The 21,745-nt window shown below is 44.9% G+C and overlaps 1 protein-coding gene across 2 annotated transcripts in view; it reads left to right on the top strand.

The window, feature by feature from the left end:
* The window catches only part of ARFGAP3 (ADP ribosylation factor GTPase activating protein 3), a 60,146-nt gene that overhangs the window by 32,074 nt on the left and 6,327 nt on the right, over positions 1-21,745 (top strand). For both annotated transcript variants that reach the window (XM_023221799.3, XM_023221800.3), the window contains exons 9-14: positions 599-738; positions 5,457-5,585; positions 6,373-6,495; positions 13,020-13,151; positions 15,021-15,144; positions 16,799-16,889. In XM_023221799.3, coding sequence (XP_023077567.1) covers positions 599-738; positions 5,457-5,585; positions 6,373-6,495; positions 13,020-13,151; positions 15,021-15,144; positions 16,799-16,889 — 739 coding nt within the window. The remainder of the gene's footprint in view (positions 1-598; positions 739-5,456; positions 5,586-6,372; positions 6,496-13,019; positions 13,152-15,020; positions 15,145-16,798; positions 16,890-21,745) is intronic.

Below are 21,745 nucleotides of genomic sequence, written 5' to 3'. Positions count from 1 at the left end.
TGAAATCCTGTCTCTTCAAAAATTACAAAAAGTAGCCGGATTTGGTGGCCTGTGCCTACAGTCCCAGCTACTCGGGATACTATGGTGGGAGGATCGCATTACCCCAGGAAGCAGAGGTTGCAGTGAGCTGAGATTGTGCCACTGTACTCCGGCCTGGTCAACAGTGTGAGACCCTGTCTCAAAAAAAGTAAAATAAAATGAAAAGTAAGAATACAACAGTAAAAACAATACAAATAAAAACACAGAATTAGTAACTATTTTCATAGCATTTACATTATTTAGATATAATAAGTAATCTAGAGATGATTGAAAGTATACTGGAGGGTATGTGTAGGTTAAATGCAGATACTAAGCCATTTTATATAAGGGCCTTGATCATCGCAGATTTTGTTATCCACAGGGTCCTGAAACCAGTCCCCCCATGGTGAGGGACTCCTGAGATAATACCAGCTTCACAGAGTTCTGAGGACTAAGCCAGAGAACAAATGTAAAGTGTTTGTGACAGTGCCTGGCAGGTCCTAACCCTTAGGAAATGTTAGCTGTAGTCCCAAAAGCTTTCAAACAGCTCGTGTAGACTGTAGTCTTATATATCTTCTAGCTTGGGGCCAAAAAAGGAAGTTTGGGAGCTCAGAAACTGGCAAATACATGCTTTAATGAAATTGAAAAACAAGCTCAAGCTGCAGATAAAAGGAAGGAGCAGGAAGACCTGGCCAAGGCGGCACCTAAAGAAGAATCAGTGTAAGTTTAATTTCATTATATTAATATGTTTGCAGGGAATAAAACTATTAACTCCAAGATTTGCTTTCCAAATGCCATGTATTTTTGTGTGTCGGGGGAGGGGAGGGTACTGCAAAATTTAGTTTTAAGAAAACTGATACTGCATTGGCATCTGGATTGGAAAGGAAAGAGACGATGGGGCAGCAACACTTTTCTGTTGACGCTGTAAGGGCAGGACTGGGGTGGTGTCAGTGAGAAGGGAAAGACAGAGAGGCATTGAGGTGTTTACATATGAAACAGGCTTCACATTATTAGCGTTAGGGAAATGCAAATCAAAGCCACAATAAGATACTACCATGTACCCTCTAGGGAAGCTATAATAAAAAAATCAGACAGTAACAAGTGTTGGCTAGGATGTGGAGAAATTTGAACCCTTGTACATTGTTGATGGCAGTATGAAATGATGCCACTATTGTGAAAAACAGTTTGGCAGTCCTTCAAAAAGTTAAATGTAAAGTGTCCATGTGACCCAGCAAATCTACTCCTAAGTATATACTCAAGAGAAATTAAACTTACATCTGTGTAACCGCACAAAAACTCGTGCATGAATGTTCATAATGGCATTAATCCTAATAGCCAAAAAGTAGAAATAACCTAAATGTCTACCAACTGATAAATGAGAAACAAAATGTGGTATGTCCATACAGTGGACTATTAGCCACAAAAAGGAATATAATCCTGATATGTGCCACAACATGGATAAACCTTGAAAAGTTTATGCTAAGAAAGAAGCCAGTCATAAAAGATCAAATGACATGATTCTGTCTCTATGCAATGTCTGGATTAGGCAAATCCATAGAGACAGAAAGCAACTTACTGGTTACCAGGGCCCGGGAGGAGGAGAGAATGGAGAGTGGCTGCTAAAGGGTGCAGGCCTGCTTTTTGGACTGCTGAAAATGTTCTGGAGTTAGTGGTGATGGTGGTAGAACTTTGTGAGTGTGCTAAAACCACTGAATCATGTCCTTTAATAGGGTGAGTTTTACAGTATGTGAATTATATCTCCATAATGAAAAAAGTATTTATAATCTGAAGCCCTGTTGGACTCTGTGACTAAATTCTAAATACATGATGGAACACTATGGCTCTGGTGGTGTCTCCAGAGGTTCTGAGCCTGGATCTTGGAGAGGGAGGAGGAAGAGTTTCAGAGAATGAAGAAGGTGGAATGATCATGTGTGTCGGGGGCCTGCCTGAAGTGGAGGAGTTGGAACAATAATGTGGAGCACCTTAAAGTCAGGCTGTGGTTGTCCACTTACCTGAGAGTCAGAAACAGCTCCTTCAGCAGTGCTGTGATGAAGGGGCATCTCGAGAAAGTGAGTTTGGTAGTGATATCCAGGCCAGGAACAGGGGAGGAAACTGAAAACCAGTGAAGAGACTGGTTTTCTGTAGACATTTGTAAGGCTCTTGAGAGGTTTTCATTTGTGTTGAAATCGGAAGAGAAAGATGGCCGTCCAGAAACTGACTGTGTACCAAAGATCAGGAGAGAAGAAGGGCGGGGGGTGCGTGCCACACAGAAAGGAAAAGTAACCTGGATCCCTATTTTTTATGCATGTGTTTTTTAATGGTATTTTCTCTTGCTTTCATGTGTATTTTATCTGTTTTAGCTTGAGTTACTATGGACTGTGTGATGAAGAAAACAATACCTATTTTATGAGGTGGTTTTAAGGATTAGTTTAGTAGCTTAAATGCTCATTGAAGTGTATCAAACAGTACCTGGCACACAGTAGGTGCTCAGTAAATGCAACTACTTTTCATACCATCTTACTGTTCATACTGACTGACAGTTTGCTAAGGTGGCGTTTATAAGGTAGACCCAAATAATTTGAAGTTGATAGTTATTTCTCCTTGTCATGTAACTCACAGAACTTAGGGGGCAGCACTGAACTGTATTTAGGTTGAATATGGTCTGAAATGCTTTGTGTAAAAATTTACATTGACTTGTCACAGAGTTTAATTTCTCTTACTAAGCTAAGTTTTTGATCCTGGCAAAGGGAAAGGTTAGATTTAAGTGTTTCCATGGCTTCTCTTGGTATTTGGGAGTAGGTTCTGTCCAGATTACTCATGTTTGAGGTTTTCCCAGAGCGTGTATAAAATCGGGCCCTGATCAGCTCCCTTCCTGCAGGTAAACTGGGTGGAGAAGCTGCAGGTAAGCTGGGTGGAGTGAGGTCTGGTTGTTACTTCTAATATTAACATGCTAATCTTCCTGAAAACAGGAAGCAACAATCAGCCTTCACTTGTATCTTTCATTAGGAGTGTTTAATACATCACAAAAACAAAGATGCAGATCGGAAGATTTATGAATTTAATTTGGGAAGCCAATTTGGCAACTTTCATGGCCTTGTTCAGAACAACCACATAACTATGCCTTAATGACCACCACTGCCACTCAAACCCGTAGAAAGTACAGGTGTTTTATCATTAATACATGAGTGTTATTTTGCAAGTTAGTTTTTTTAATGGCTGTAAATAAAGTTATTTCAGCTCAGTAAACTGTCACAGCAGTGTTGTTTCTTGTACTGTCAGAGTGTGAAACTAAACGGCCCATGCGGTGTCCTGGTCTCCTTCTAGCAGTTTCCCAGCCCGTCCTCAGAGGCTCTCTGTGTGCCCACTTGGTAGGAAGGAAGGAAGAGGCAGAGCTGCCTTGAGCTGCTTCGCTTGTTTGATCTGTGTCCTGTAGTCTTCCCTTGAGCCAGTACCCGTAAGCGCTCCTGAAGTTCTGAGAAACGCGTGTTCTGACTTAACTCTGCTGGTTCTTCCAGAGAGATGTTCTCGTAAGCTTGGATATCAAAGTGCATGCTTTTAGTGAGTGACCCAGTCCCACGTCAGATTACCTAGGAAGGAAAACTTTTCCATCTCTTATCTTTCTAGTAGAACCTTTTCATCCCCATGCATCTTCTCCAGAGGAATCTGTTGCTATAATTATATGTATTCATGATTTTAAACAGAGCTATTGTCTTCCTCCAAAAGAAAAAGTAGTATTTATTTGTTAAGGAGTAAAATAGCCATAACCTGTTCTGTAGGAAGAGTAAAGAAAACAAACTGCCACGTGAAAACCAAAGAAATCTTGCTTGACTCATTAAAGAAAAGAAACAGCAAAAGCAAGATTACTTTTTCCTAGTAAGAAATTCTGTGCCGGGCATGGTGGCTCACGCCTGTAATCCTAGGACTCTTTGAGGCAGAGGCGGGCGGATTGCCTGAGGTCAGGAGTTTGAGATCAGCCTGGCCAGCATGGTGAAACCTCGTCTCTACTAAAAATATAAAAATTAGCTGGGTATGGTGGCAGGCACCTGTAATCCCAGCTACTCAGGAGGCTGAGGCAGGAGAATCACTTGAACCTGGTGGGTGGAGGTTGCACCACTGTACTCCAGCCTGGGCGACAGAGCAAGACTGTATCTCAAAAAACAAAGAAATTCTGTTGTCCTTCCCTGTTACTACACAGAAATTTATTTATATTACTAGGAATTTATACAGTGCCTCTTTTGCCAGGAATTCGTGACGTTTTACATGTTTTTGTAAAGTGGATGATAACTTAGAAATCCTTGTAAGGTAGATAGATAATTTTTCAGGGCCCTGAAATATTGCTGTCTCACTAAAATATGATGCAAACTGCTGTTCTTGCTATATAGGCATAGTTTTTTTTTTATGAAAAATTAAGTCATTATTGCATTTTTAGAAATCTGAGAGCGAGGGCAATGTTTTGTACACCTTTTTACCCCTTTGGTATCCTGCTTGTGGCAGATATTTGATTTTAAATAGAAGCGTGGTATATGACTGACTAGTAGTGCTAAAGAGTCTATTAGCTGATGAGTGACTATGCCATTTTAAACACTCTCAGAAGCCTGATTGCATGGAGATACCCTACAAGAAATTATTTTGTAAATGGAAGGATCCTTTTACAATTAAGTAACAGCCCCTTCTTTGGTCTATTTGTAAAGTCAAATTTATACATTTCTTTATCTTAAGATAGACTAGTGAGGCTAACCTCATGCTTTGTTATGTAATGTGGAAGTGTAATAAAATATTAATCCAAGTAAGAAATTCTGCTTTTCACTATCCCAAATAGAAGTGATTTGGGTATACATTATGTTATTATACAATAATAGGTAATGTGAACTAAACTTGAACAGTGGCATAGGTTGAGCAGCAATGAGAAAGGGGCTGTAAGCTCATTCAAATTTTCTTTTTTTCTTTCTTTTTTTTTTTTTTTTTAGACGGAGTCTCGCTCTGTCGCCCGGACTGGAGTGCAGTGGCCGGATCTCAGCTCACTGCAAGCTCCGCCTCCCGGGTTTACGCCATTCTCCTGCCTCAGCCTCCGGAGTAGCTGGGACTACAGGCGCCCGCCACCTCGCCTGGCTAGTTTTTGTATTTTTAGTAGAGGCGGGGTTTCACCGTGTTAGCCAGGATGGTCTCGATCTCCTGACCTCGTGATCCGCCCGTCTCGGCCTCCCGAAGTGCTGGGATTACAGGCTTGAGCCACCGCGCCCAGCCAGCTCATTCAAATTTTCTTAAACGTCTATTCAAAAAAGGCAGGTAGAAAAAACGCCAACTTGCCTTCTTAATTGTTAATTATGGAAAGAATCATGGAGCTAAAAGTATAAATTACATGTTTAATTTTGCTTGCTATTTTAATGTAAGAACAAAGGATTAAAGCTAAATTAAGGAGTATTTGGTTTTTCTGGCAGTGTTTCATCATTACGATTAGCCTATAAGGATCTTGAAATTCAAATGAAGAAAGATGAAAAGTTGAACATTAGTGGCAAAAAAAATGTTGACTCAGACAGACTCGGCATGGGATTTGGAAATTGCAGAAGGTATGTGAGACTGCTTTCTTGAAGTTAGAATTTAAAACAGTGTGCCAATCATTGGTGGATTTTTCTTGGACTGTGTTAGTTTCAACTTTAGAGGATTTTTTTGTTATTCATTAACTTCTCTAATTATTTTTGCTTTGCTCTGGTATTCACTATAACATGAAAAATTTCAAATTTGGCTCTTTGAAAGAAGAAAAAAGGTCTGGCTCTTCATGAAGCACCTACCGGAGAGGAAGCCATGGACATAACCAATGTATTTCTTTTCTTTTTTTCTTTTTTTCTTTTTTTTTTGAGACAGAGTCTCGCTCTGTCGCCCACGCTGGAGTGCAGTGGCACAATCTCGGCTCACTGCAAGCTCCACCTCCCGGGCTCATGCCATTCTCCTGCCTCAGCCTCCCGAGAAGCTGGGACTACAGGCACCCGCCACCATGCCCAGCTAATATTTTGTATTTTTAGTAGAGATGGGGTTTCACCGTGTTAGCCAGGATGGTCTCAATCTCCTGACCTCGTGATCCGCCCACCTCGGCCTCCCAAAGTGCTGGGATTATAGGCGTGAGCCACCGCGCCCGGCCCATAACCAATATTTGTGACTGTATTTTGTGTAGACACAGTCCTCACAAAATTTTAACATTTTTGAAAGCTTGCACCAGAAAAAAAAATTTGTTTTATTGCTTGTGTTTTTAAACCCTTCTAATAAATTTGTCTTTGTTCAAAATATAAAGCTTTGTTTATTTTGGTGAAACAGAAGTTTGTGAACTTACTAATATATATATTTTTCTGTTTTCTCAAGTGGTATTTCACATTCAGTGACTTCAGATATGCAGACCATAGAACAGGAATCACCCATCATGGCAAAACCAAGAAAAAAGTATAACGATGACAGTGACGATTCATATTTTACTTCCAGCTCAAGGTACTCTATGACCAATCATTGTTAAAGTGTCATTTTGATAAGTAGTGATTAGTATGGATTGATTAGTTTATTTGCATTAGGAGAAATTACAAATCAGTTTACTTCACTGTTTTTAAAAGCTTTGACTGAAGCCAAAGGTATTCTTTGGAATAAAAATTAGAGAAACATTTGTGAAAGGACAATGTTTGCTAATATTAAAATGTTTGATAATAAAATCAGCAACTGTGAGTTACAATTAAAGGTAGGAGAGATGTGTTTATTTAAATTATGAAATTGGAGAAAACTGCAAAATCCTGAAGATGTGTGTTGTTTAGTTTTAGTCCAGCAGTTGGAACATTTCACAGCTCTTTCTCAGGGCTTCAGCAGATTTCTGTGCTTCAGAATGCCAGCTTCAGAAAACTCCAGTTGGTACAATCGTACATTAAATAAACTCTATGGGTGTGTGTATTTATTAATAAGGAACATGACTGCACCTTGAGGGGATCCCATAGTAAAGCCCAGGTTTCTCTCCTTCAGCACTCACTATCTGGTTGAGACAAAATGCATAACTCTAGTGTGAAGCCGACTGTGGAGATCAGTGCACGGTCAAGTGGCCTGCCAGAGCAAAGAAAACAAGTTTAAACTTGAGTCAGTTCACTTTGTAAGGACCTGCCCAGCCCAGGGAGAGGTCTGCTAAAAAAGTACCAAATGAACCTGTGATTTCACTGGAGAGGGCACAGCTCAGGAACAGAGGGTTCCTATTCCTGAGAATATGGGCCCAGGGGCCAGGTGGCATGGTTTTGAATCCTGGCTTTCACTTATGTGTGACCTGGGCCAAGTTATTTAACTTCTTGGTGCTGTAGCTTCCTCATCTGTAAATTAGGGACTCTAGTAGTACCTACCTGATAGGGTTGTGTAAGGATCAAATGAGATACTGCGAATACTATAGCACATTTAGAATGGTGCTTGGCTGTTACTATGTTTAGCTGCTATATGATAATGTAGAAACTCAGTTTAAGAGACGTGTGATTCAGTCTAAATGTTTTTTGTTTGTTTGTTTATGAGATAGAGTCTCACTCTGTCGCCCAGGCTGGAGTGCAGTAGCATGATCTTGGCTCACTGCAACCTCCACCTCCCAGGTTCAAGCGATTCTCCTGCCTCAGCCTCCTGAGTAGCTGGGACTACAGGTGTGTGCTACCATACCCGGCTAATTTTTTGTAGTTTTAGTAGAGATGGGGTTTTGCCATGTTGGCCAGACTGGTCTCAAACCTGTGACTTCAAGTAATCTGCTGGCCTCAGCCTCCCAAAGTGCTGGGATTACAGGCATGAGCCTCCATGCCCAGCCTAAATGTTTAATTACTATTGTTAAGTAGTTAAACTAACCACATTGAGGACCACCTTTGGGTTAGCAGTTCATGAAAACTGAAGGTATGCCTGTCAGTAATGGGTGGTGCTTACCGGAAGGCTCCATCGCTTACATCTCGGAGGGCATTAGAGTTGTCTGGCAATTTATAGGTTTGAAGCGTTTTCATATGTATAAAAGATATATATGTGTGTGTGTATATACACTTCATATATAGAACAGATATAAATATATTACCTAGAATCGAATTGTGAAATTGTATATTTTCCTATCAGTGTTTATAGACAAGGAATTGTATAAAGAATACTATCCTTAAAAAATGTCTCGTAAGGATAGCTCCAAATTATTTCAAGTCTAGGGATTTTACCAAAAAAAAAAAAAAAAAAAAGGTAGTAGTTTAGTGATGTTCCATGGTGATCTTTTCAGAGACTTGGGTGGTTTTATATTTGCCTATCCTTTGCAGCTTGTATAATGCATCAAGTTTCACTTCACTCAGAAGTGATACCCAAATCATGCCTTTTAAAGGTATGTAAATAGATTTTACACAGAATAAAATTGAGTGCGCAATTTGATTTGGAAACTGCATGCATGCCAGATCATTTCAGATATGAATATTAAATGATGGACTAAGTCTGGGTCAGAGGACACACTTGGTAATACAGGTCTGTATTTGCCTGTGTGGCTTCTCACAACATCTTTGATTATTTCACTGCTTGTTGGCAACTTCTACAGATGATAGTAAAGAAAGTTTAGGCTAGGTGCGGTGGCTCACACCTATAATACCAGCACTTTGGGAGGCCAAGGCAGGAGGATCACTCGAGCCCAGGAGTTCAAGACCAGACTGGGAAATATAGTGAGACCTCTTCTTTACAAAAAGTTTCAAAAATACTAGCCAAGCATGGCGGCACATGCCTGTAGTCATAGCTACTTGGGAGGCTGAGGTGGGAGGATCACTTGAACCTGGGAGGTAGAGGTTGCCATGAGATTAGATTGCACCACTGCACTCCAGCCAGGGCAACAGAGCAAGACTCTGTCACAAAAAAAGAGACAATTTAAGTTAAATCAGTACTCTTGCTTGGTAGCCGAGTTGCTAAGAGAACTCTAAGTGAGGTTGTCTAATGAGAACTTCAGAGACCCTCACTGGCTCCAGGTCACCGACAGGCCCCTGTGGGGCCTTTCTGCTTTGTAAGGGCTTCAGGGATCTTCCAGACTTCCCCTCCTTCCAAGGCTTAATCAAAAGGGTTAGCCCCAGAAGCCACTGTTGCTATGAAACTGTTACAGTTTGAAACCTGGGAGCAGATGGCATATTTATATAGCCCATGCCTCCTGGACGCTTGCCAGAGAGACCTTGGGGTATTGTTTATCACGCCCTGCAGATTGTCTAATAGGAACATAAATGCCTTCTCTAGTCCTCCTTGGTAGGGTGACCACCATTAGTAGAATGAGGGTACCATTAGGTACTTTGGCAACTGAGGTAAAGTAAACGTGGACTCTAAAAGCAAATATATTAGTTCGATGAAGAGCTCTTACTGCTTTCAAATTATTCATTAGCCCATTAGAACTTGAATATTATGAATTATGAAAGAGTTCTGTTTCTGTTAAAAATAAGATAAAACCTGTCCTTGTTTTTTATTATTATTATTATTATTATTGAGTTCCATTATTTCCAGGATACAAACAGTATAATTATATATTGAGTACAAGATAATGAAACTAGAACAATTTGCTCAGCCTTATAAAGCCAGCATGGCCTTCATTAGAATAGACAACTGTCTATGGCTCTAAATCAGAAAGAATGTGATATTAGGATGCACTTATCAAGGGATTTTAAGGAATGTTTTCAAGGTTGGGTAAAGACAGTGGGAGGGAGGGCAAAAATAAAAGTAAAAAAGCATTGAGAGCTACACAGTCAAAGCATTAGAAAGCCAATAAAGATTTGGCGATGAGGAAGGAAAGTCTCTTTGTTTCTGAGCAGGGACTAGTGGCCGTTAGTGGTCCCACTCACCCTTTCCTTCCAAGGGTCAGCTGGAGGCCTGGCTGGTGGTCTGTCCGTCCCCTTAGTGAGTTGCCGGTCCTCCTACTGAGTTGCTGCTGCTTAGCATGAGCACAGAGAGTCTCTCGTGGGTGACTGGAAGACAGAGAAGGTGCCACCTAGCCCACGCACCGACTGCTGCCTCACAGGCTTATGCTGGTCAGGGGGACCCAAGCCGATGGCTGTCTCTCTCCTTTGACTTCTGAATAGTTCAGTCACTTAAAAGTAATCAGGGCTGGGAGCGGTGGCTCAAGCCTGTAATCCCAGCACTTTGGGAGGCCGAGACGGGCGGATCACGAGGTCAGGAGATCGAGACCATCCTGGCTAACCTGGTGAAACCCCGTCTCTACTAAAAAATACAAAAAATTAGCCGGGCGTGGTGGCGGGTGCCTATAGTCCCACCTACTCGGGGGGCTGAGGCAGGAGAATGGCGTAAACCTGGGAGGCGGAGCTTGCAGTGAGCCGAGATCCGGCCACTGCACTCCAGCCTGGGTGACAGAGCGAGACTCCGTCTCAAAAAAAAAAAAAAAGTAATCGGATTCCCCTACATTTCAGGATAAGCACATTGGCTTATAAGAATGAAGAATGTTATTTACTTAGAGTGTTGCTCAATCTACAAAATTCAGTATCACAGAGTCATGAAGAACCTGGAAGTTCACCCTCACCCTGCACCAGTCCAGTGCTGACCCCCCTCTTCCCACTCCAGGGCCATCCAGCCTCTACTGTACCCTTCCTTCTCCTCAAGGCAGCCATTTGGTCCCAGGGCAGCTCCGTGAGAAACTCTCCCTTTCATTAACACATCTTCTGAGGCTTCTGTGCTCAAGTCAGCCTCCGTTCCATAAGCCAGTTCACAAGCTTCATGAGGGCAGGAGCTGAATGTGTCTTCTTTTCCTGTGTCTTCCCCTAGCAGAGTGCCTGACTCCTCATAGGTGCTTATTAAGTCGTTTTAAAATTCCTCATTGAATTGGTCTTAGTTTTTTTATGGTCCCTTAAAATAAGTCCCTCAAACATGGGAATATCACCTTCCAGGCCAGCACACATCCCACATCTTTTGAACCTTCCTCTGATGTAACTTCCGGTTCCTTCAGTGTCCTGATCTCTCTTCTCTGAAGGGGAATGGGTCATCTCTCTTCCTCCAGGCAGAGCCTGGGTGCAGTACAGATCCACCCATCCACCATGGGGAAAAAGCCTGGTCGGTTTCTAGCTGAAATCCACATACACTTTGAACACCGCGTTTTCCTTCCTAAAGAGAAGGTGCTAGTGTCATGAGATTTGTTCTTAATGACCTTCTTGCCAGAGAAGGCAGAAGCCACATTTAGAAATTCTACTTTCTGTCTATTAAGGATGTAATATCATACCATCTGCTCCAAACAGCAGGTTTATCAAACTCTGTCCCTTTTTTTGTTTTGTTTTGTTTTCTGCCAAGAAAGAGTAAATTGGTTCTTAGCATTGCCCCACCCAGATCTTGGTTCACTGAGGTCCCTGGCCTCTTTGCTCTTAGGGGTTCTTGCTTTCCTCTTACATTGGCCTTTGGTTACTGGCCCCTCTGACCTATGATCTCCATCTTTTGTGTAACTCCTTATAGCACGGAGCTTGGTGCTCACCTTGTTTCCAGTGTGCTTCCTGTCCTTACTCTCTGGAGAAAGCCTGGATGATGTCTGTTAAGGCCTTTGTTCTCTTCTGTCACCCTTCCTTTCCTAAGACCTCCCTGGGATCTGCCTCTCTCCTCTGAACTTCTTGGACTGCCTTCATGAGGTGTGTATATCTGGCCAGACTGCTTTTCCATCCTAAGCTGTTGTGAATTCTGGCATAGCAGAGTCACTTTTTGTTTCGAGACAGTATCTCACTTTATCACCCGGTCTGGAGTGCAGTGGCATGATTACGGCTCATCTCAGCCTCAGCCTCCCACGCTCAGGTGATCCTGTCACCCAGGCTGGAGTGCAGTGGCATCATCACAACTCACTGCAGTCCCGGCCTCCAAGTAGCTGGGACTATAGGTGTGCCACCATGCCCCATTAATGTTTTTCTTTTAATCCCCAGAGATGGTCAGGAAACAGTTATTTTATTTGTTTATTTATTTATTTTGCATTTTTTGTCGAGATGGGGCTTTGCCATGTTGCCCAGGCTGGTCTGGAACTCCCAGGCTCAAGCAGTCCACCTGCCTTGGCCTTCCAAAGTGCTGGGATTACAGGTGTGAGAAACCGTGCCTGGCTGGTTGATGGTCACTTTTTCTCAAGGCTTTGGCACATCCACCTTGCCTGTCAATCGCTCCTGTTCCGGGCAGACCTTGCTGTTCTTGGTCAAAGATTTTTCTCTAATCACACAGGACAAAAGGCCGCCACTGAGTGCTGCTCTCTGAGCAATGCCCTGCTCGGTGATAATTGGTTAAAGTGTAAACTGATCCGAAGACCAGGCTCTCCTGAGATGCTTGCAAATCAGATCAAGTTTACTGCAGGCTCCAGACTGAAAGAGTATCCGCAGAATGATCCAGTGATCAATGATCTGTAGCTTTGTATCCAACTCCAGGAGGGGGTTAATTAGCGTCATTTACATCATTTTCATTGAATGTACTTAACATGGAAGGGATTGCCAACAAGAAGCTCCCTGTATGGAGTCAGTTCTCTAGGCCCAGCGGTGTTATTTGTGACTGCCTAACCAGGCAGAGTAAGACCTAAAGAGAGTGAAATGTGTAACCTGTGGTGGATAACATTTAAAGATGCCCTGTGTTGTCTGGATAGGCCGGGTAATACTAAGGTAACAAACATCCCCCAGATCTCAAGGGCTGAACACAATGGCAGTTGATTTCTTTTTCACATAAACTCAGCTGAGGGTGCAGATGGTTCTCTAGAGTACCTGTCCTCCATGTGTCACTTTGATTGTCCAGGTTTTACCTACCTGAGACTGTAGCACCTGGAACACAGTCTCTTCCGTGTAGCTTGGGAAGAGAGGACTGGGCAAGGTTGAACACAGGTACTTGAAAGGCCTTGGAAATGACACACCTCGTGTCTGCTCCTGTCTCATTGGCTAGACCTAGTAACGTGACTGCCATTAACTTCAAGGAGGCATCCCCCACATCCGTGGAAGTGAGAGACCCCAGAACGAGTGTCAGCAAGGACCTCCAAAGTCACTGTTGTACTCTTGCTCATACAGGTACTTCGACGAGGCAGTGGAGTTAAGGAGCAGTTCTTTCTCTAGCTGGGATGACAGTTCAGATTCCTACTGGAAAAAAGAGACCAGCAAAGATACTGAAACCATTCTGAAAACCACAGGCTATTCAGACAGGTATGAATGCAAAACTGTGGGGTTGTAGTAGTGAATCCATGCATTTCTGGGAAAAAATTGCTGATAACATGATGACATGAAAACCTTTGTAAGGGGCTGGGCATGGTGGCTCATTCCCATAATCCCAGCACTTCAAGAGGCCAAGGTCGAAGGATTACTTGAGCCCAGGAGTACAAGGCTGCAGTGAGCTGTAATCATGCCACTGTACTCCAGCCTGATGAACAGAATAAGACCTTGTCCCCCTCAAAAAAGAAAACTTTTTGAAACCTTTTGTAGGACTAGTGAATAATTTTGTTCTACTATTTCAGGAATATTGTTTTGATTTTTTTTTTTTTTTGAGACGGAGTCTCACTCTGTTGCCCAGGCTGGAGTGCAGTGGTGCAATCTCAGCTTACTGCAGCCTCTGTCTCCCAGGTTCAAGCAATTCTCCTGCCTCAGCCTCTCGAGTAGCTGGGACTACAGGTGCGCACCATCATGCCGGGGTAATTTTTGTGTTTTCAGTAGAGACAGGGTCTCACCATGTTGGACAGGCTGGTCTCAAACTCCTGACCTCAAATGGATCCACCTGCCTCGGCCTCCCAAAGTGCCGGGATTACAGGTGTGAGCCACCATGCCTGGCCTGTTTTGATTTTAAATTACTGATTTTAAATAGGAGGTGCACATCAGAATCTTCTGTGGACCTTGAAATAAATGTGTGTGTGGAGGCCTCTTCCCTGAAGATTCTGATCCATGGGTCAGGGGTGGCCTAGGCCAGGAAGGTTTCACCTTTTTCCCCAATTTTTTGTTTTTTAGATTGAGTCTCACTCTGTTGCCCAGGCTGGAGTGCAGTGGCACAATCTCGGCTCATGCAAGCTCTGCCTCCTGGGTTCACACCATTCTCCTGCCTCAGCCTCCCAAGTAGCTGGGACTACAGGTGCTGGCCACCATGCCTGGCTAATTTTTTTGTATTTTTAGGAGAGATGGGGTTTCGCTGTGTTAGCCAGGATGGTCTCAGTCTCCTGACCTCATGATCCGCCTGTCTCAGCCTCCCAAAGTGCTGGGATTACAGGCATGAGCCACCTCACCTGGCCTTTTATCCCACAATTTTAAGATATTATTTACATATAGTAAAATTCATCTTTTTAAACTTACAGTTCTGACAAGCACATACATTCATGTAATTACCACCAAAACCAAGGAACAGAACAGTTCCCATCACCCCCAGATTTGCCCCATGCCCTTTGTAGTCCCCCCTCCCCTGCCCCTGGCCCCTGGTTACCCCTGGTCTGTTTTCTGGCCTTAAAATTTTGCCTTTCCCAGATGTCATATAAGTGGAGTCATGTAGCAATTGGCCTTCCTACTCTGGTTTAACTTTTCTTAGTACACTTGGTCAAGACTCATTCACTCTTGTGTTCATTCCTAATTGCCAAGTTTATCCATTCACCTACTGAAGGACTGTCTCCAGTTTTTGGTGATTATGAATGAATTTATTTTCCAACCAGAGAACTTCTGAGAGTGCAAAGGGGCACTACTAATATGTTGGGACAACAGGTGTGACTTGAAATTGTCCCAGGTAACTGGGACATTTTATATCTTATACAATGTAGAGAGAGCAGTGTCCTATGGACATTCCAAACAATGTATTCAGTGTTTACCAGTTGATCTGAAATGTGAAATAACAGACCCCATTTTAAACAGAAATTCCTTCAAATGTATTGTTTGGATATTTATTCTTTTTTTTTTTTAATTAGAATTTTCAGGCTTTTAAAAATGGCCTAAAATCCTTTTACAAAATTTACTGCTATTGGCATTTTAAAAAATAAAATGAGTATGAAACACATTTGCTTCACCTCAAATTAGTTAACCTAATTTGGCTGTTTTTAATTGCAGACCTACTGCTCGCCGCAAGCCAGATTATGAGCCAGTTGAAAATACAGATGAGGCCCAGAAGAAGTTTGGCAATGTCAAGGCCATTTCATCAGATATGTACTTTGGAAGACAAGCCCAGGCTGATGTAAGGGTCCAGAGAGTTTATTTGGGTGCTGCATAATGCAGGAAAGAAGTATGGGTGTGGGCATTGGGGGAGATCCTGAGTGAGCTAGGTTCAGGCTGCCAGATGCCCTCCAGCCTGAAAGTGCTGGAGTCGGGACTTGAACCCAGGTCTGTGTAACTGATTGTGTGCTTGCTGCCTCAGCAAGAGGAGTGTTTACAAGACAAGGACTTAACCTCACAGTTCTCTTATTCCTCTCTCGGTGTTTTGAATAGCCATTATCCAGTATCTTTTGAATGTATTTCAAACAATTGTTGATGCAGCTGTAATTTATTTAATAACTTTTAAACATAGTGAAATGAAGCACATAAATATGTTTCCTTTTTTTTTTTTTTTTTTGAGACGGGGCCTCCCTGTCACCCAGGCTGGAGTGCAGTGGCACAATTTCAGCTTACTGCAACCTCCACCTCCCAGGTTCAAGGAATTCTCCTGCTTCAGCCTCCCAAGTAGCTGGGACTACAGGCATGCACCACTACACCTGGCTAATTTTTGTATTTTTAGTAGAGATGAGATTTCACCATATTGGCTAGGCTGGTTGGTCTTGAACTTCTGACCTCAGGTGATCTGCCTGCCTTGGCTTCCCAAAGTGCTGGAATTACAGGCGTGAACCACCATGCCTGGCCAGATATGTTTCTGGGGAGTGCATATATTTATGTTCAGGTTGTTGGCTTTTCTCAGAAATGTTAATGAACTCGGCCAGGCACTGTGGCTCACACCTTAATCCTAGCACTTTCGGAGGTTGAGGCAGGTGGATCACTGGAGGCCAGGAGTTCGAGACCAGCCTGGCCAACATGACAAAACTCCGTCTCTATAAAAAATACAAAAATTAGCTGGGTGTGGTGGTGCGCGCCTGTAGTCCAGCTCCTTGGGAGGCTGAGGCAGAGAATCGCTTCAACCCGGAAGCAGAGATTACAGTGAGCCAAGATCACATCACTGCATTCCAGCCTGGGTGACAGAGTGAGTCTCAAAAAAAAAAAAAAAAAAAAAATGTCAGTGAACTCATCAGAGTGAAGTCTTGCTAAGCTGTAAGACTCAAGTGGAAGTGGGGAGGTTTACGTCTTCCCTCTCATCCTGAATGGCTAGTGTGCCTCTGACAGTTTGGATCATGGTTCCCTAAAGTGTGCTGAATGTATTTTGCAGAAGTTCAGACTTCTGCAAGTATAACATTTCACCATCATTTTGAAAGTAGAATTGCCCCTCGCTGTTCCCACGGTCCATCAAATCTGTCTTGCTTCAAAGTCGACATTCAAGTTCAGTTTTAAAATAGTGTCGTGGGGCTTGGAAAAGAGCCTCTTAGAGTGGCCTTTGCTGACCGCTGGCTAGAAGCAGCAGCAGGAGAGAGATGCTGCTCTCCCTCCCTCCCTCTGACTGCCTCCGCACTGGCGGTCTTGGCTGAGGTGCTGTATGTTGATCGGTTGGCCTGTGACCTGCCTCCCATGCAGAACATGAGCTTGGTGCTGTCCCGCAGGACCCGGCCTTGGCAGTGGCATTCAGTAACTGTTGGAGAGAAAGAGCCTGGGGGGCAAACACTTTGAAATGACAGCTCCTCGGTGATTCTTCTTGTAAAACTGCCCACGATCTTTGGAGCATAACGTTTCCTTTTCCTTGTCTTCTCTAGTATGAGACCAGGGCCCGCCTAGAGAGGCTGTCGGCGAGTTCCTCCATAAGCTCGGCTGATCTGTTTGAGGAGCAGAGGAAGCAGGCAGCAGGTAGGGGATCACTGAACAAGAGCTGGTCTCTGTCATGTCTATGGTGTGAACACATTTCATCTAGATAGGACTGTTTCCTTTTCCAAGATATTTTAGCAACCATTATTTGCTGCTCTGATCTCTGCTGTAAGTCAGGTAGAGCAGAAGTTACTATTCCAGGCTTCACATGTGAGGAGACCAAGTCATGAAATTCAAGCATCATCCCCAGCATTGCCTGGCAATCATCTTTCTAAACACTGTCATAGAGGAATGTTTTCTAGCTGAGTGCAGATGCCTTAGAGGTGGACAGCCCTGGGCTCCCATGTGATCCTAGCCACCCTCTAGCTGTGAGCCCTTGAGTATGTCATGGCACCTTTAGCCTCAGTCTCCTTCTCCGTAACGTGGGTGGATAAAACTACCTCACAAGGTTGTCATGAGGCTTAAATGAGAAATATGAAGTGCCACCAAGTGTCTGGCACGCAGCAGGCCCCAGGGGTGGGCAGAGGCAGATAGAAGCATGTGGCTCTACCAGCATCTGTCTTCCAGGGAAGACGGAACACAACTTTGGGAGTGAGCAAGCAGAGGGGAATTGCCTGTCTCCCGTATCCCTCTTCAGGGTTCAGACCCCAGTGAAGAGGTGTCTGGTCCTCCCAGGGCTGGGATGACCTAGGATGGGGCAGCCTGCGAGCCCAGTGGTGGGCTTCAGAGCGCCGGCCCCTCTGCTTTGACTTCCATATCCCCCTGACTGAGGGATGCCTTGCAAGAGTACCCTACAAAGACCTCTGCCAAGCCACAGTGGGGAGGAGGGGGCCCTGTGGTTAACATGAAAGGGGCAGCGTCCTCTGAGGTCATTTCAGGAACCCATTAATCAGCAGGAGAGCCAAGGGGAGGGAGGACTCTCAGGAGCCAGGCATTCCAGGCCTGGCACCCTCAGCACCCCTCATTTCTAGGCCTAGAGGAACTGAGTGTGGCTCTAGGTGACCAACCTGGGCAAACACTTGGCCTTACAGCCATAGAGAACAGCTGTTTTCAGAGTCCAAAGAGAAACAGCTCGACAGAGAAGGTCTGAGTGTCAGGGACATTCTGGGTTGCGGTTTGGGAATGTTATAGAGACACACTGTGGCCCTCGGGGTGCAGTGGGCACTGCTAAGTTGCTGTGCTGTGGCGGAGGCAGCACACCTAGCCAGGTGGCACCAAGTGAGCCAAGGGTTGTGCTGGCAGAGAACCAGGCAGCCCAAGGAGCCAGAGGCTAGGGCCGGAGTGGACAAGCCCCAGCACATTCACTGCCAGTGAGGGTGTGGCGGTGCCTGGGGGTGGGCAGCCAGGGCCACGGCTCCCATGAGCCACTCTGGGCAACAGCACACCCTGTGCCTCACCCCAGCCTCGAGCAGAGGGGGCTCGTTTCCCTCAGGCAGTTGCTTGCTGACTGGGCATTTCCTGGCAGTGAGTCTTGGTGGGGGCAGGTGAGGCTCACTGGCTTGTTCCATCTCCAAACTTTCAGTGTCCCGGCCTTTTGTCAGGGCAACTTCATTTTGTGACCATCGCTGGCAGAGAGGCACTCCAGCCACCTTTGGAGGCCTCCAGCAACCCCAGCCTTGCTGCCCCCACGGGTCAGTGCTGGGTCGCCTTGTAGGGGCCCTGGCACAACTGGCAGGCCAGTCCAGAGACCTGCATTGTTCAGTCCCCCGACTCCCTGCAATGGATGCTTTTGTAATTTAAGTCAGTAGAAGTTTTTCTCTGAAGCATTGTTTGTTTAAAAAAAAAAAAAAAAAAAAAATTGGAGATCAAATGAGAGCAGCCTTTCCAGTTACTGAAACAAAATAGTGGCCAGCCTGTGTTTACCTTCCTGTTCCCTTTCAGAGAACAAAGATCCATTAAATTTTCGTGACCCTGTGTAGGTGCCAAACCAACCCTGATCCCTGGCACCTCGGGGTCATTGTAAGGTGCACCCTGGGGTGAGAGGCCACCCAGAAACCTTCACCCCCCTGCCCCCACTGGGGTCTCACTGTGTTGCCCAGGCTGGTCTCAAACTCTGGACCTTAAACAAACCTCCCTCCTCAGCCTCCCAAGAAGCTGGGATTACAGGCACCAGCAACGTTTATTAAATGTTTATTTTTTATTATTTAGAGCATATTTCAACAAAGAGCTTTATGTGTTCTACCTCCATAAAGCTTATTTTCTTATAAAATTTTTTTCTTTTATTTTGTCTTTAATACTTTGTTATTGAAGTAAAAGTTTATTTTAAGAAAACAAGTTCTTAAAACTTGTTCTGGGGCCGGGCACAGTAGCTCACGCCTGCATTCCCAGTACTTTGGGAGGCCGAGGCGGGCGGATCACAAGGTCAGGAGATCGAGACCACAGTGAAACCCCGTCTCTACTAAAAATACAAAAAATGAGCCGGACGTGGTGGCGGGTGCCTGTAGTCCCAGCTACTGGGGAGGCTGAGGCAGGAGAATGGCGTGAACCCGGGAGGCGGAGCTTTCAGTGAGCCAAGATCGCGCCACTGCACCCCAGCCTGGGCGACAGAGCGAGACTCCGTCTCAAAAAAAAAAAAACAAAAAAAAAAACTTGTTCTGGGCAAGGCACGGTGACTCACACCTACAATCCCAACACTTTGGGAGGCCGAGGTAGGTGGATCACCTGAGGTCAGGAGTTCAAGAGCAGCCTGGCTAACATGGTGAAATACCATCCCTTCTAAAAATAGAAAAATTAGGCCGGTCACAGTAGCTCACGCCTATAATCCCAGCACTTTGGGAGGCCGAGGCGGGTGGATCATGAGGTCAAGAGATCGAGACCAGCCTGACCAACATGGTGAAACCCCATCTCTACTAAAAATACAAAAATTAGCTGGGCGTGGTGGCACGTGCCTGTAGTCCCAGCTACTTGGGAGGCTGAGGCAGGAGAATCACTTGAACCTGGGAGGAGGGGGTTGCAGCGCGCCGAGATCGCGCCACTACACTCTAGCTTGGCGACAGAGCGAGACTCCATCTCAAAAAAAAAAAAAAAAGTAGCCAGGCATGGTGGTGGGCACCTGTAATCCCAGCCGCTCGGGAGTCTGAGGCACAAGAATTGCTTGAACCCTGGAGGGGGAAGTTGCAGTGGCCAAGATTGCACCACTGCACTCCAGCCTGGGCAATAGAATGAGATTCTGTTTCCAAAAAAAGAAAGAAAGAAAGAAAGAAAAAAAGAAAAGAAAAAAAGACACTAGTCTGCATGGTGCCTCACCTCTGTAATCCAGCACTTTGAGAGGCTGAGGAGGACACATCGCTTGAGCTCAGGAATTCCAGACCAGCCTGGGCAACATGGCAAAACCGTGTTTCTACAAAAAATCCAGAAATTAGCCAGGCATGGTGGTGCACGCCTGTAGTCCCAGCTACTCCAGAGGCTAAGGTGGGAGGATGACTTGAGGCCAGGAGGCAGAGGTTGCAGTGATCTGAGATCGTGCCACTGCACTCCAGCCTGGGAATAGAGCCAGGCCTTGTATCGAAAAAAAAAAAAAGAAAGAAGAAAGAAAGGAAGGAAGGAAGGGAAGGAAGGGAAGGAGCAATTCTGTATTCCTTATCTTAATTTCCAAATTTGAAATGCTTCTGGTGAGGTAAGCTACTTTCCGGGGGTGTTTCTAGCCCAGGAACCCTGCGGCCATTCTTACGGGCACTCTATTTCACTGTAGCTGAAGGATTGAGTGGGAAGTACATGTAAGCGCCCGCAGCCAACCTGACCTGGCACAGCAGCAGTCCCTGTGGCCACACCCATGGGACAGGGTCATTGGAACTGGGGGACTGCCATCAACTGGGCACTGCCTCAGACAGGTGTGAGGCACTCAGACACCAGATGACAGAGTGGAGGCAGCGTGTGAGAGCCAGGATACAGCAAAAGGCTTCAAACCCAGCTGCCCCCTCAGCATGTCTCTTTCCAGAAAGCCAATTCTGATTGTTTGAATGAGAGCACGTCTGCGTGGCAGTGCAGACACCTGCACCCTTCCTTGTGTGCATCGTGGGGTCAAGTGGCAGGCTGTTTGCAGGGTCCCTTGACCACTGTCTCCTTTTCTCCTTGCTCCGGCCCAGGGTCTGGGAGTGTGGCCTCAAAAGCACTGCCCTCAGTCTGCAGTAAGGCAGTCCGGTTTGGTTATTGCCACATGTGCTTGTCAGACAGTATAGCTGTGCAGTGGCATTGCCAACTGAGATTCAGTTAAACCAGAGTGGCATGTATTTAGCAAAGTGGCATCTGTTACGCCTATCTGAGAAGTAGCCATTGCAGCAATTTGTGTTGTTAAACTCATTGTTTGGCTGGGCACAGTGATACACACCTGTAATCCCAACACTTCGGGAGGCCAAAATAGGATTGCTTGAGCCCAGGAGTTCCAGACCAGCCTGGAAAACATAGTGGGACCCCCATTTCTATAAAAAATTTAAAAATAAAAAAATTAGCTAGGTGTGATGGTTCACGCCTGTAGTTCCAATTGCTCAGGAGGCTAAGGCAGGAGGGTCACTTGAGCCCAAAAGATTGAGGCTGCAGTGAGCCGTGATCACACCACTGTACTCCAACCTGGGCAACAGAGTGAGTCCCTGTCTCAAACAAACAAACAATGCCCAACTTGTTCTTATAATCTTGGAATTACTTTTTCTCTTCATTTGTCTCCATGAAGCAGAGAGATTAGAACATGGTATTCCTTTAAAAATTCTTATTTTGGGCCGGGCGCGGTGGCTCACGCCTGTAATCCCAGCACTTTGGGAGGCTGAGGCGGGCAGATCATGAGGTCAGGAGATCGAGACCATCCTGGCTAACACGGTGAAACCCCATCTCTACTAAAAATACAAAAAATTAGCTGGGACTACAGGCGCCCACCACCACGCCCAGCTAATTTTTTGTATTTTTAG

This window comes from Piliocolobus tephrosceles, chromosome 19 (genome assembly GCF_002776525.5).
Source record: "Piliocolobus tephrosceles isolate RC106 chromosome 19, ASM277652v3, whole genome shotgun sequence".
NCBI classification, from domain to species: domain Eukaryota; kingdom Metazoa; phylum Chordata; class Mammalia; order Primates; family Cercopithecidae; genus Piliocolobus; species Piliocolobus tephrosceles.
This window is presented reverse-complemented; position numbering and strand designations above follow the sequence as displayed.